Source organism: Amblyomma maculatum, unplaced genomic scaffold, assembly GCF_055883805.1.
Source record: "Amblyomma maculatum isolate TAMU_Amacu unplaced genomic scaffold, ASM5588380v1 scaffold_18, whole genome shotgun sequence".
Taxonomy (NCBI): Eukaryota; Metazoa; Arthropoda; class Arachnida; order Ixodida; family Ixodidae; genus Amblyomma; species Amblyomma maculatum.
Genome location: NW_028146743.1, coordinates 183,671 through 198,255, shown reverse-complemented (window position 1 = coordinate 198,255; position 14,585 = coordinate 183,671). Strand labels below are relative to the sequence as shown.

The following is a 14,585-nucleotide window of genomic DNA, read 5'->3' as shown; positions in this document are numbered from 1 at the left end:
GTGTTTTTGCCGGCATAAAGGCATGATCAGTTGGGCTGGGCAATAGATGTCTTACATATAGCTTATTATGCGGCAATCTGCCGCGTCATACCGGCAGCTACAGCAGCACTATCAGCAGTCTAGTGCTTTCAGACCCGCAATGCCAATGAAGCTGATCAGCAGATGGTTGCTTGATCTGTCATAGGCTGATCGAAAACCACTTCGTTGAGGCAATGGCCTAAGTAGTTGCACTTGTCTGTGCCTTAACCATTTAAGAAAATTAAATAAACAGCACTTCAATGTTCAAACTTTAACGTTTATGAGCAGTGAGCTATGCCAGAAATTTCAGTCAACATGGCCAGTTCTACAACAGGTAAACCTAGCAAAACATTGAGTTGGCCATGCTAGTTGGCACAGCTATACCAACTAGCTGTATACCAACCTATGGTCATGATACTACAGCGTAAGAAAAGAAAGAGGGATCAGAGAAAGGAAAACACGGGACAAGCGCTGACTTACAATTAAGAGTTTTCTTTACCAATGATTTGGTATATAAAGAAACACTCAAAGGTGTGAAAGTGTTGATGCAGATAAACCATATAACACAACACTAAAGCCCACTCAGATATGTATGCAACCTCCAAGCATTCTCAAGAAAGGCAATCTCCCTGTCACTTAGAAAACTTTTTTTGCCTACGCAGTTATCTTGGTCCAATATATAAATCCTCAACCAGTTCCTGTGTTGTCTAATCATCATGGGTGTAGTGCAGGTGTAGTACAAATTTCATTCATTTCATATTAATTCTTTGCAGGCTCTTACAAGAGCGCCGAAAAAAAGATGCGAAAATATGAATTCACATCTGCTGTGGAGACGTCGGCAGTTTCTGGTAATTATAATTCCTGGAGTTATAATTAACAAAAAATTATTTGCATACTGAAGATGATACTAATGTGCAATTCTTTCTTTAGGAAACGAGGGCCATGAAGATTGGCCCGTGGAAGTGGAGCTGCCATCACCTCGTATGTTATGAATTGTCATCGACATTTAATCTATAAGCTTGATTTTAGTTCAGATTGTGAATATATGGCAGTAGGTGCTTGCAAGAGCTGCAAAAAAAAACAACTGTAGCTCATTGCACTCTCAGAGAAATAGAACACATTTACCGTATATTCTCATGTCAGTATACAGATGTCAGTAACCATTTCTTGGCAAACTGCCAGTTGCCCGCAGTTCTAGGGTAATTTTAGTTTACTCAAGAGGTAAAGATGCAGTGTTGAAATTTCTAGTAGACTGCTTGAAATTGGAATGATTAAATTTCTTGAGTTAGGCAAGCATGGCCAGATGTACACGTGTCACATGCTCATTAAGTATTGAGTGATTTTGGCTCCTTGAATAAGGAAAAAAATAGTAATATCTTGTTAATTTGGCCTTCAAGGGATCAAGAAAAATTTTCGAATTATTGAATGATACTATATACTGCCAAAAACCTCCTGCATCACAGTAGTTTTATGTGATGAATGCCAGAAATATGGTTGTCTGTACTTGAGAGGTAAAAACTTATTAACATTGATCATTTTCCATGGCTACATCAAGTACTTTGCTTTGTGCACAATGTCAGGAGTGTTGAAGAATTGCTATAATATGATGCCTGCATAGCCCTTTTCACAGTGCAGTACAGTAGCAGTAATGCCTCTTCACAAATGGCACTGCTGTGTTTCAAAAATGCTTGCATGGACCATGGCTCTTGATGGCAGCGGCAGAATGTTGTGAATTTAACAAAAGTGAAACAGTGCTGCTGGGATATATTTGACAGACGGGGGACTTTTTATCTTAGTCACTCTTCTGCTATAGTGTGCATGATTGATGCGTGTGCACGGGCGCCACTGTTCCATGCGACTCAAGCTGGGAGGTCTATTTTGGGAATTGCTGTCTTTCTGGGTTGCATAAATTAACACAACTTGGGGTTTGAAATAGGTGCCTTTTACTGTTACCTGGCAAAGAATGGTCAAACAAAAGCACCACCTCACTTTAATCTGGACAGTATGAAGGAGCACTGAACAGGGTAAATGGGGTACACCTCAGTTTGCAGGTCGAGCCAACGTTTCGACAAGTGAATTTGTCTCCGCCTAGACGAAGACAAGTCCACTTATCGAAACGTTGGATCGACCTGCGAACTGAGGCGTACTCCACTTACCCTTGTTCAGTGCTCGTTCATACCGTGTAAACCATCTTCTTCCTCTCGTTCTACCTTTAATCTGGACAGTTTGTTTATTATTTTTTGTGCCTCCTGCATTACCACTAATGATGTTCGTGTTCCAGCACCTCTGAATGAAGGCGCTGAAGTGCCAGCAGTGGCACTTTCTGAAGCTGTCGGCAGGGAAAGTGCAGCCCTGAGCTCCGAGGAGGCTGCCAATGAAAGTGGGACTGTTGAAGGTGAAATTTTCACTTTGTTTTCTTTTTTTAATGTAAAATAACCTAGAGCAAAAAAACAGGAATGCTAGCCAAACATGGGGACAATGTGAGAGGATGGGACAAATGTTTGTCCTGTCTTACCAATTTTTCCCTGTCTGATTTTCACTCCTATTTCTCTGCTATCAAGTAATGCTCTCAGCTAGAGGTTAGACCTGTTTAGCCTTAAAAAAAAAGCAGCAAATTTTATTTTCCTCAGTATATCCTATGCTAGTGAACTGAAGTTGGCATTGCCAGAAATATCTAGAGAATAAATATTTAGGAAGGTATTACACGGAGTTCACGATCAGACTGAAATTATGTTCATTGAAAGTGATAACTCTGAAAATGTTTACTGGTATTCTTCAAAGACAGTCCCTACTGAACCAAAGTAATGCTAAAACATACAACCTAGTATTTCGATTCGCTTTCAGCTTTTGTCATTCATACTGCACTGGCTGCTGTAGTTAGTAACTTTTGTTGTCATCTTTTGGATCCTGGCATTGCTGCTGCCTCTCTCTGCCTACGATCACCAGAAAGCCATCACCATTAATGTACTGCGTGCAGTGGTCCCATGTTCTGTGCTTTTTCTTCTTGCAGAATAATTTATTCACTTCCAGGGGCATACAGGTCAAAGGGGCTCATATTTTAACTTTTGTTGTCTTTGATAGTATCTTAAAAGTTCATTAGCTGGAAGCGAATGCAGTGCCTCAGATGGAGTGTAAAATGTGGAAGAAAATTAATTTGGACATCATGCAGCCCCTGTGCACTCCCTTATAAGGTACCCAAAACCAACAGGGTGGCACGCTCTCATTTAGGAAAGATCTGAGCAGTCTAACCACCTTCTGCAGCATCCGCTGCCATTCATCTTTTCTTGCATACAGCAAGATTTATGTGTGATAAGCAATAATTACGACCTTTTTTATTTCTCAAACATTCGCCTGTGCCTAGCAAGAAATGTCAGTTGGTCGGCAAAAAACAGCCCGCTTTATAGAGATGGTGCCACATTTTCTGACTTAAAATTCCATTTTTATTTGCATACTTCAACTTAAAGTGGCAATAAGCTGAACAGTGTTTACCACAAAATGCTTTCATTTAGTGCACACAAAAATGCTTGCACTATTTATTCTAATACTCTCAGAGCGTCTCACATAGGACTGTATGCCATGTATGACGTCATGTTTATCTTGCTGACAGATGCCAACAATGAGTCACTAGATGATCATGTTTGACATATATGCTGGCAAAAGTTTGCTGTTTGAAAGAGGCAGTTGTTTCAAGCTGATTTTCCAGCGAGTTAGCTTGTGGATTAATATTTGGGCATCGTTTGAGGCATATGTCTGCTTTATGCCATTGTGATGGAATACTTCATTTAAATGTTGCCAGCATATTCGTGGAACAGGAGATATTAAAAGGGAGTCTTCGCAAATCCCAGTTGGCATGCAATATATTTGCCCCCCCCCCCACCTCCTTCTCAAATCGCTATCATCTGGTGTTGCTTGATCATGAACCCACCCTGGTTTTTTTTTGTTTAGTTCACTTTTGTAAGCACTTGTTTGTATTCTTGCTTTTGGCAACTACCTTTTTATTCAATGCCTAGGCTGACCGCCGAAGAATTGACGCGTTTGAATTGTGGTGCTGGCGAAGACTCTTAAGAGTTCCTTGGACTGCCAGAAGATCAAATCAGTCGATATTGTCGACCATAAACCCTGACTGCTCATTGGAGGGTCAAATTCTAAAGTTAAAGCTCAGCTACTTTGGTCATCTGATGAGAAGAGAGGAGTCGCTGGAGAAAGATTTGATGTTGGGAAAGGTTGAGGGTCGCCGGAGAAGGGGTAGGCAGCGATCGCGATGGTTAGATGGCATTCTCGAGGCATTGCAGATGAAGCTATGTGTTGTTAAGAAGATAGTGAGAGACCGGAAAGCGTGGCGTGACATGGTCCATAGGGTCACGAAGAGTCGGACACGACTGAACGCCTGAACTGAACTGAACCTCTCACTTATACTGGAAACTATAAGCAAAATCCAGATGGCAAAACTAGGAACAGTAAACTAGTCACAAGACCAGCACTACATTCAATTCTCGTGTCCAACCCAGCTGGACTGTGCATAGAATCACGCAGCAGCTCACAGGTTATTGGCTGCCCCCTGCTTCGGCATCAGTGCGGCATAGGCATACTTTTGCTCTTTGGCAGTAGAAGCTCGTGGAACCCCTGAGCTCTGCAGAACCCAGTTTGAGAACCCCTGATTAGTGCATAAACAAAAAGAAAGCCTAGGAGTGGTACCTTGCAGCTTGCGCAGTTACTTTGTAAAAGGTATGCAAAACAAGATTACCTGCTTAGAGGTCTGATCAGAACTAAATTTTCTGTTTAGTGATATTGCAGATGACTATAGTGTAGCTCCTAGCCTTTGAAACATGTTACTGTGCATCACCCTTTATGCACTGCATTTTGCATTGGAATGTGATGAATTACTGTGGCAAATTTTTCTTAGCGTTCCTTTTTCAGAATTCTGTGTTGTTCCTTTTTGTCATAAGCAATAGGCAACTGTGTGCAGTGTCTGCAGTTCGATAGTGCAGAGATGTATGAAGAAAGCCTATCTGAAATATTGAACATAATATAGGGGTGCCAGCGGAAACACAAAGATGCGTACACAAGAACGAAGAGGTAGCTACAGCACAAAAACACACATCTGACGCATGCGCATCTGCGGTGGTGCTGCAGATGCGCATGTGTCGGATGTGTATTTTTGTGCGGCAATGCTTCTTCAATAAACCACAGTTGATAGTCCAGCATCCGTCTGTAGCTACCTCTTCGTTCTTGTGTACGCACCTTTGTGTTTCCGCTGGCACCCCTGTAATTATGTTCAACATGCACCAACTGGCCCAAGAGCTAATGTTATTGTATCTTATATATTTCCTGTATTTATTTACGTCCACATGGTGGTGGGCTCATCTTGGATTTAATCTTTACTTTGTCCTCTGATGTGGAACTTGACACATGATTCACCTTTTTGTTGCATTTTGTTTATCAGCCAAGGACAACAGTGCAATAGAGATCTTTGCTGCAGCAAGTGTAATGCATTAGCTCCCAAAAGTACTTGTAGTTACACAGAACAGACTCCTACCTCCAGAATTTTTCTAATATCATCTTGCCATGAAAAACACTTTTCAAATGATGCAAAGCTAAATTACAGGCGAAGGCCTGCTCTGCTTTCTGACTCCCTATTAGCATGTGCTTCTCATGAGAGTAGAAGAATACATTAATCCTTTCTGCAATGCAGTAGCAGTGGAAATGCTTCTGAAGTGCCATAACCATTGGCAGAAGCCCAGACTGAGGAGGCATTTGCAGAACAATATCGCAGCTCTTTTGCTATCTGTCACACATAGAGGAGCTCTGTTTGACCTAAGTGTTCATCAGTGTGATGACATTTATAACTTTTACATTAGGCTGGCAAGGAATAGATGCATGTGTTATGAGTGTCTCTGTGAAAGCTGTAGAAAGTTAGGAGCATAAGCAGCATGTTGCTTCTTGCTGTTTACACTCATACTGTTTTATTGGTGCCTAGGGCATAAGTGATGCTATCGGCCTTAGGAAGCTGTACTCTCACTGAATTTATTATTAATTGCTTCAATTACAGCTGCAGTGCTCAGGGTGCTGAGGATTTTGCTTGAGGTCCGACAGCAGCAGCGGGAGCTGATCCAGCGCGTGCAGCGCATTGAAGATAGCCTGCTGCTGCGGTCGGACCGAGAGCCAGGCCCAAGCACTGCGCAGCCAGTCTCCCCACCAGCACCTCCTCCCGCCCTTGCTCTGCCCGCCTACACTACAGAGGAGCTGGAGGCAGCCGATGCTGCCTTGCAAGATGATGGTGTGGCAGCTGCACTGGTAATCTAATGCTTTTTAATAATTCTTAACTGAGAAAATGAGTACCTAGTCAGGGTTTGCAATATAAAGTAATTCAGATGTTTGTGAAAAAGGTGCATGCCATGCTCTGTGAATAACATGCTCATCATATTCATAATTCTTACTGATTTGCTTGAGTATGTTGTCACTTCTGCATGTTTTATTAATGTAAATATCTTGTGCATGAAAGCTGCATATACAGATTACTGGGTGCTTCAGTGAACATTTTCAAAAATTCTGAATAAGGGGAGGCTAGAAAAAATAGATTGTAGGAACGCATTTCCTGATGCAACAGGCACAATGTACGGCTAAACTTTAGTAATTACATGGTTAACTAAACTCAGTTATTAAATCTTTAATTCAATTGCGATTTGGTGGTTAGTGGCAGTGGGGAGTTCAATTCCATCAATCGTGCCATACTTTTTTTCAATAAACAAGTTTCAAAAGCACTGCAGCATGAGGAAATTACACACTTTTTCACTTGAAAATGGAAATTATTGTAAGAGGCGTGGAAGCTCAGTGAAGATGGCAACGTTTGCTGAGGCTTGTTGCAGTGACCATGGCACTAAATTCGAACTGTGCTTTATTTCTCTTTATTGCTCTAAGAAAGTAACGTCTACACATTTGGCTATTACTGTCCTTTTCTTTCCATGTAAATCTGATGCAAAAGTGCTTGCAGTTTGAACTGAGCACTGCAACATGTCCGCAGTGGGTGTCACATCTGCAGCGACACTCCTGCATGTCTAATGCATAAAGTTTCAGTTTTGCTTCAGGAAGCATTACAATTGCTCGTGCTGCAGGGCTTTTGGCAATTACATTTTTATTTCAGGAATTGATACTACTACATGGTCTTGTATATGGTCTCAAACCGCTTTTGACACTATACCACCAAACTGTGCAACAACACTGATGTTTGGGCCCGTTGATGTTGATTCATCAACGTATAGTGCTCACAGCACGAAAAAAATGAGGACATGAAGAAACACACAACAGGACGAACTTCCAACTAAATTTTATATAAAATAAAAACAAGCTTAAGTATGGTGCTGTTATTGCCATGTGGTAGTCAACCGTGTTTGTCCTGAAAGGCCATTTCATTATCATACAGAAACAATGAGGGGGGCTGACACATTGATCTTCCGCTTTTCTGATATGATATTCCTCAACAATATCTCTTTCAGTCTGATCTTTCTCGCACCCAAGAAACTTGGTTTTTCGCAAAATTAGCTTACACTTACAGTTTCTGCATTCAGTGGCAAGATTACTCCCTTTACCGTCTTTGACTTAATCATATTGCTCCCTGGCTCTCTCATTAAAACAGTGTCCTGTTTGACCAATGTAAACTCTATTACAAGTGAGTGGAACACTGTAAACTACCTTTGTAGTGCACCGGGTGAACCAGAGTTGGTGCTTGATACTACAATGCGGCTTTTGCTCTTTCATCATCATTGGACAAATTTTTTAGAGCTTACTTGATGCAGAGAAGAGCATGTTTACATTGTATCTTTTTGCAACCTTCTTAAATTATGGGATACTTTGCGAATGCACGGAATGACTTGTGTTGTCAGCCTCTGATCTTGCTTATCTTGCTTTTTACTGATCTTTTTCTTTTTTAGCAGGCTGTCTGCAACTGCTAAGTATCTGGAGGATAGCCGGACATGTGCAAACGCTGTGCTTGTATTTTAACGCTCTGAGATATTTGATGACAACATGATTTTTCCAACGTGTAATTGAGGCAATTCATGGCAACTGCTCATTTTACTACCTTCCAATGAGCACCACTATAGGGGAGGAGTGCCTTTTGTGATCTAGGATTATACATCCAACATATGTGCCCTTTCAAAATTGAAATTCTTAGGTCACAGAACTGTATGCTGTCTTCATGTGGGAGCTCATGCACAGCCCATGAGTTCACAGCCCTGTGTTTTGTTTATGTTGTGGTGTCAAGTCCTTGTTTTCGAGCTGTTTTTTATCCCCACTTTTTCCTCTCTTGCCCATATCATGCTTTCTTTCATTACTTGATCTGCTGCCAAAAACAGGAATGTTAAGACTGCTTAAAGAAAAGTGGTTGCTAGGCATGCAGCTTTACTCATGTGCTTGGGGTACATAATATTAGATCATGCTCAGTTTCGGGATAATGGGCCCCATGGCAGCGGCTCAGTCACTCAACTGCTGAACCCAAAAAGAGTTCAAACCTGGCTGCAGCAACCACTTTTCCATGGAGGTGAAAAGCAAGGTGCACGTGTGCTGTGCGATGTCAGTGCACGTTAAGGATTCCAGATGGTTAAAATTTGCAAACCCCTCTTCTACAGCATGCTCTTAGCCCGAATTCCTTAGGGACTGCAGCCCAAATACATCCAGCACACATATCTGCTAAAAGCCTCAAGTTATAACATGATAAGAGCGACCACTTTTGCTCAGCACCTAAATTTGTCTGCTCCTAGCAAATTAGAAAAAAAAATGTCTTTGTTTGCAGTGGTAGAGAGCTGTTGCATCATACAAGAATGATGCATTAAATAGCAGGCACAATTGTATGAGCTGCTGACAATTGGTCACACAGTTATCTCAGTTATTCTATTCAGAAATAAACTAACAGTACTTGTTATTTTATGTCTAATAGCATTTGCGCAACTATGATTTTCTTTCTTTTCAGCGACAGCAGCTGCTCCGCCTGGGGGGAAAAGGGCTAAGGGAGGTGGCGGCCAACGCCATGACGGCCATCATGGGGGTGTCCGTACAACGCCTGTACAGTCTGCACGGCCGGAAAGGAAAACTTTCCTTTATCGGCCTTAGATTGTGCAGCGTGGTCACAGGTATATTTTTTTATTAATTACAGTAGCTTTTAATTTTAAAACATGAGCGAAAGCACATGTAACAGGCTTTGCTGCACTTTGTTTCCATCTGTAAAATCTGTTACCACTTTACCCAGCTTACGACTTCTTTTTTATAACAGATGAATATTTTGTTACTGCAATTGTTTGTGGGGCTGGTTGCAGTTTTCCTCAGTGGGCATCTAAAGAATGAACAGCAGATGTATTTTGAGAAAGCCCTCAAACCAGTCAAGTCCATCTTTTCTCGCAGCATTGCAGTCATGTTGCACTGGCCAGCTATTTGTGTTCCCCCTCTAGTCCTTGAAAGGTGGACCATAGTGTCATAGTAGCTATATACAGTTGGTTAGAAGAGCTTTCTTGCGAGAGCTTTTTCTAAAGTTGCATTTGGTTGCCTATAGTCCTTGAATTATGAGGCCCATTCCGTGTAACATTTACTTGTGTGTCCTCTTCTGTTTTTTTCAATAAAACTTGTTGCTGGGCTGGTTCCTCGTCCTTTTGCGCTACCTTTTATTCTTCTGTTCTTCTTTCAGTGAAATAAGCTTGATTTCTGCGAGCCAACAAAGTGTTCCTGTTGGCCTAAAATGTCCATTTATCTTGTGCAGATGTCATCTGCCAAAAGACAGGCGTGGATGTTGCTGAAGCGCACGGCTTCATTAAGAAGTGGTTGCCAGGGTCAGTGGACCGTGGTGGCGGTAGAAAGCGGCGCTTTGCCGAAACACTAAATACAAGTTCTGCCGCCAGCCTGGCAACCACACCGAACCCGGCCCTGTGCTTCGGCGACGTCCAGTACGGCACCCTCACTGCCTCACCCGGCCCACACCTCCAGTGCTGCCCTGCAGGGCCCTGCTGGCACCTGAGGCTGCTCATGAGTTGCCTCTACCCGGTGTGCCAGCGCTCTTCTTGGTGTTCTACCGCTCCTCCTCCCGTCCGTGACCACCGAAACGACTCATATGGCCCTGCTCCCCTAGCTCGTTCCCACTACAGGGCGCCACCTCCTCCGCAACAACCCCAGCGGCTGGACTTTGCTGATCGCTGCGATCCTGTTACCGAGGGCTATTATTTGGACCGTGCTCGTGAACCACCCGTCTGTTACCGCTGTGGTATGCTTGGCCACATATCCAGATTCTGCCGCCGCCGGTACCCGCCACCACGCTACCAGTGCCAATGGACAAATCGCCGTTCTACTGTGAGCCCAGAAGTCCATGACCCGACCTATCCCCCTCCTTCGGGCTCCTACCGCTACGTACCACCACGCAACGACTCGCCAGTTTCTGATAGCAGCCTGACTCCTCCTGCCCGCCGCTCCCGACAATCGCCTTCTCCCCGCCGTTCTTCTCCGCCACCGGGAAACTAGCGTGTGCGGCCGATGGAGGTGCGGTCGCCAGGTCATCGATATTGCCAATTCCTCTACCGGTCGTTATGCTGAAGAACCGCTTGGAAGTGTCAGTGGATGGTGTTTGTGTTATGGCCTTAGTGGATACTGGTGCTACAGTTTCCGTGATGAGCTTAGATTTTAAGAACCGTCTCGGCCGCAAAATTATGTTTGGCTGGGATAGAACTGTCATATTTCGAGGTGTAGGGGGAGAATCGTTGGTTCCGCTTGGTATTTGTTATGTAAATGTAGCGATGGCTGGACACGAGTTTAGTTTAGAACTGAATTTACGGTGCTCCCTCGGTTTACGCACGACGTTATTCTAGGAGTTGACTTTTTACAGCAGTGTGGCGCAACTCTCGACTTCAACAGTGGCGAGATATCAATAAGCCCCAGCCTTCGATCGGCCCTCATAGAAGAATCGCCGCGGGCGGTCCAAGTGTTTTCTGTCTTCGAAGATACCGTCGTTCCGGCGATGTCCGCCATCTTCGTCCCAGTTGTGTCTTCGGGTGCGGTTCCCAATGCCTTCGACGCTCTGGTGGAACCCACTTCCCTTTCCGGTGCCAAAAAGAGTGTGTTGGTGCCCCGCAGCATTGTTCGAGTGAACGAGGGCCGTACCACGCTTTGGACTGCCAACCATACCAATGAACGCGCCATATTGCCGCGTGGTTTCAAACTCGCCGACTTTGAAGAACGCCTTTCTATGCACATCGCCGCGTTCAATGAAGGCGTTGCTCGTTCAACTAGACGTCCCGATCATGCTGATTCCCAGTTTAAGTCTATGATAAATGAATCGCTACCCACCAACGACCAGCGAATATTGATGGAGGTTCTTATGAAACATGCGGACGTGTTCGACTTTGCTCGAGATCAGCCACCACCGATTCCGCCTTCCCGCACCCATCACATGATCGACACTGGATCTGCACACCCGATTAGACAGACACCATACCGTGTTTCACCTTCAGAACGTAAGATAATTGACGAACAGGTCCGTGATATGATGCAAAGAGGAAGTAGTTCATGTAGTTCACAGGTAGTTCATGTCGCAAGAATGTACACAGGTAGTTCATGTCGCAAGAATGAAGCGCTGCCACTCTCGCTCGGGACTCTGACAGCCCAGGGGCTTCGTCTGCCAAGGGGGAAATGTCAGGGATGCGCACAGAAGAGGAGAAGGAAGTGCAAAAAGAGGCTCTCCGGGATAGAGAAAGAAGAAGAAGAAGCTCACCATCTGTTACTTAGCACATCAGGCTAAGGTGCAGAATCGCTCTTTAAATAAACCCTAACAATATGTTATTTTTAAATAAATGATAACACTTTGATTTTTGTTGCGCCTCATTTTATGCATGTGTATATAAAGGGTGCAGTTTGGCAGTAGTAAAGCATGTGGCTTGTATAATGCAAATATTAGCTGGAATGCACTGAAAATGCATGGCCTGAATTCTGGGCCAGCTTTAACAGATAGGCTAAACAATTGTCTAATTGTGGCATGTCCACTTTTGGTAGACTGGCTGAATGCAGGTTCAATCATGGCATGAATGTCGGGCCAATGTTATCACATCGGCATAACACTGGTCTAATCATGGGTGAACGGCGGGCCAACATGAATATATGGGCAGTACAGTGGTTCAATCATGGGTGAACGGCGGGCCAACATGAATATATGGGCAGTACAGTGGTTCAATCATGGCATAATGTCGGACAAATGTAGGCTGGAGAGCGGTCCAATCGTGGCATGAACGTCGGCCCAAGGTTGGAAAAAGTCTCTTTTGGCCTAAATGCCAATGACGGTCCGACTTTCGTGCCGTTTTTTACCAATGTAACGCCAGCGCTGGTCCATTGTTGGTGTGCTGCTTGGACACACACACACACACACACACACACACACACACACACACACACACACACACACACACACACACACACACACACACACACACACACACACACACACACACACACACACACACACACACACACACACACACACACACACACACACACACACACACACACACACACACACACACACACACACACACACACACACACACACACACACACACACACACACACACACACACACACACACACACACACACACACACACACACACACACACACACACACACACACACACACACACACACACACACACACACACACACACACACACACACACACACACACACACACACACACACACACACACACACACACACACACACACACACACACACACACACACACACACACACACACACACACACACACACACACACACACACACACACACACACACACACACACACACACACACACACACACACACACACACACACACACACACACACACACACACACACACACACACACACACACACACACACACACACACACACACACACACACACACACACACACACACACACACACACACACACACACACACACACACACACACACACACACACACACACACACACACACACACACACACACACACACACACACACACACACACACACACACACACACACACACACACACACACACACACACACACACACACACACACACACACACACACACACACACACACACACACACACACACACACACACACACACATGCTACTCTATTATACCGCGGCCGACGTCGCCGGCTCTACCAGTCGCGTCGAAAACGTCGGACTATATGGGGCCTTTACCCTCCGGAGCAGCCGGCCGCCGGGCAAGTAATGGCGCCATTTAGACTTTACCCACTCTTCCACGGTTTTATCTGGTTCCATATCCTGTCTTCATTTAGGAGGTGCGCAGCCTCTAACTATGTGGAGGAGCTTTTTTTTTTTTGGCCATGTGTTGTGTGCCATACCGCCCAGACGCAGCGGCGCGTAGTTAGAATTGTCATTAGCGGAACACTCGCTTTCGAATTAACGGGCTTTTTTATACACAGATCTTTATAGAGCTTGGCTGGACCAAGTAGTGTATTCCGAGTTACCAAAACATTCGAAATGTCGAGGTTCGAATTAACGAGCTTTCACAAATGTTGGGACTAATATCATTAATTTTGTGTTGAACACAGGAGTAATAATATACGTAAGTAAAAATAGACCATAGCAGACAGTCTCGCATCTGTCAACTGGAAATAAAGACATCACCTCCTTTGACATCCAGAGCCTATGAGGCAGACCTAAATTGTGAAGAGATAGTAGTACTACATGAAATGACAGTATAAACAGTGCATCTCATTCAGAAGCAGCATCATCTTGCTTTACAAATCATGCTACGCCAAAGTATGCTTACATAAGCACGAGTCCTTGTATCCAAAATTTGGCTGTCAGGTTTTTGCTCGTCCCATAAAAGAAGCGGATATTTTGAGGCAAGTGCATCACCGAGGGCTTTGTACATTGAGCGCCTTTAACCTTTGTTCCCAGTAGTATAAGATTATGTTCACTAGAACGAAAATAATGTGGCTGTTATAAGCAACTAGACGCTCCTCTCTAGACTTTGCCATAGAGAAAAGCCAATGTTGCAGTTATGCAATATCTGTATAGGCCACTTACATGAAGATTTAAGCTGAGGGTAAATTATAACTGCTGATCACATGGATTAGCTTTTTCAGCAATGAATAGAGGGACCGCAAAAAGTGAAAAAGAAAGACTGCATGACTGCCTTTCCAGTGCATTGTGACTTGCTTAACTCAGCATTTGGGAAACCAGTTGTGGATTCAAAATCGCTCGCTTGATCTGCAAATTTTCTACCATATGTCCTAATTTGTGACGTCTTACAGAGCAGTAGTGCATTTTTAAACCCTGTATTAAGTCGTGCGGTCCCCTTATAATTCAGGAAAAGTTTCATCGGCTACTTTTGCAAATTGCTAAAAATATCAGTCAAAATGCAAAAACTATTTCAGGAACATATTCTGAGCCACGGTAAGTACAACATACTGTAACCATTGTTTAAATCATATTTATTTCCAGTTACTTCAAATTTGTTAGTTAACTAATAAATCAACCAAATATGGTGGTTGGTGCCAATGAGGAGTTTGTA

The 14,585-nt window shown here is 43.9% G+C and overlaps 1 protein-coding gene across 1 annotated transcript; it reads left to right on the top strand.

Annotated features, from left to right (window-relative positions):
* Positions 1-1,313: 1,313 nt before the first annotated feature.
* On the top strand, positions 1,314-13,359 carry LOC146171677 (uncharacterized). Its single transcript, XM_084586319.1, has 6 exons — positions 1,314-1,323; positions 2,300-2,413; positions 6,068-6,312; positions 8,984-9,143; positions 9,764-10,044; positions 13,342-13,359. Exons 1-6 carry the CDS (start codon positions 1,314-1,316, stop codon positions 13,357-13,359), a joined length of 828 nt encoding a protein of 275 aa, XP_084442445.1.
* The last annotated feature ends 1,226 nt before the right edge of the window (positions 13,360-14,585 follow it).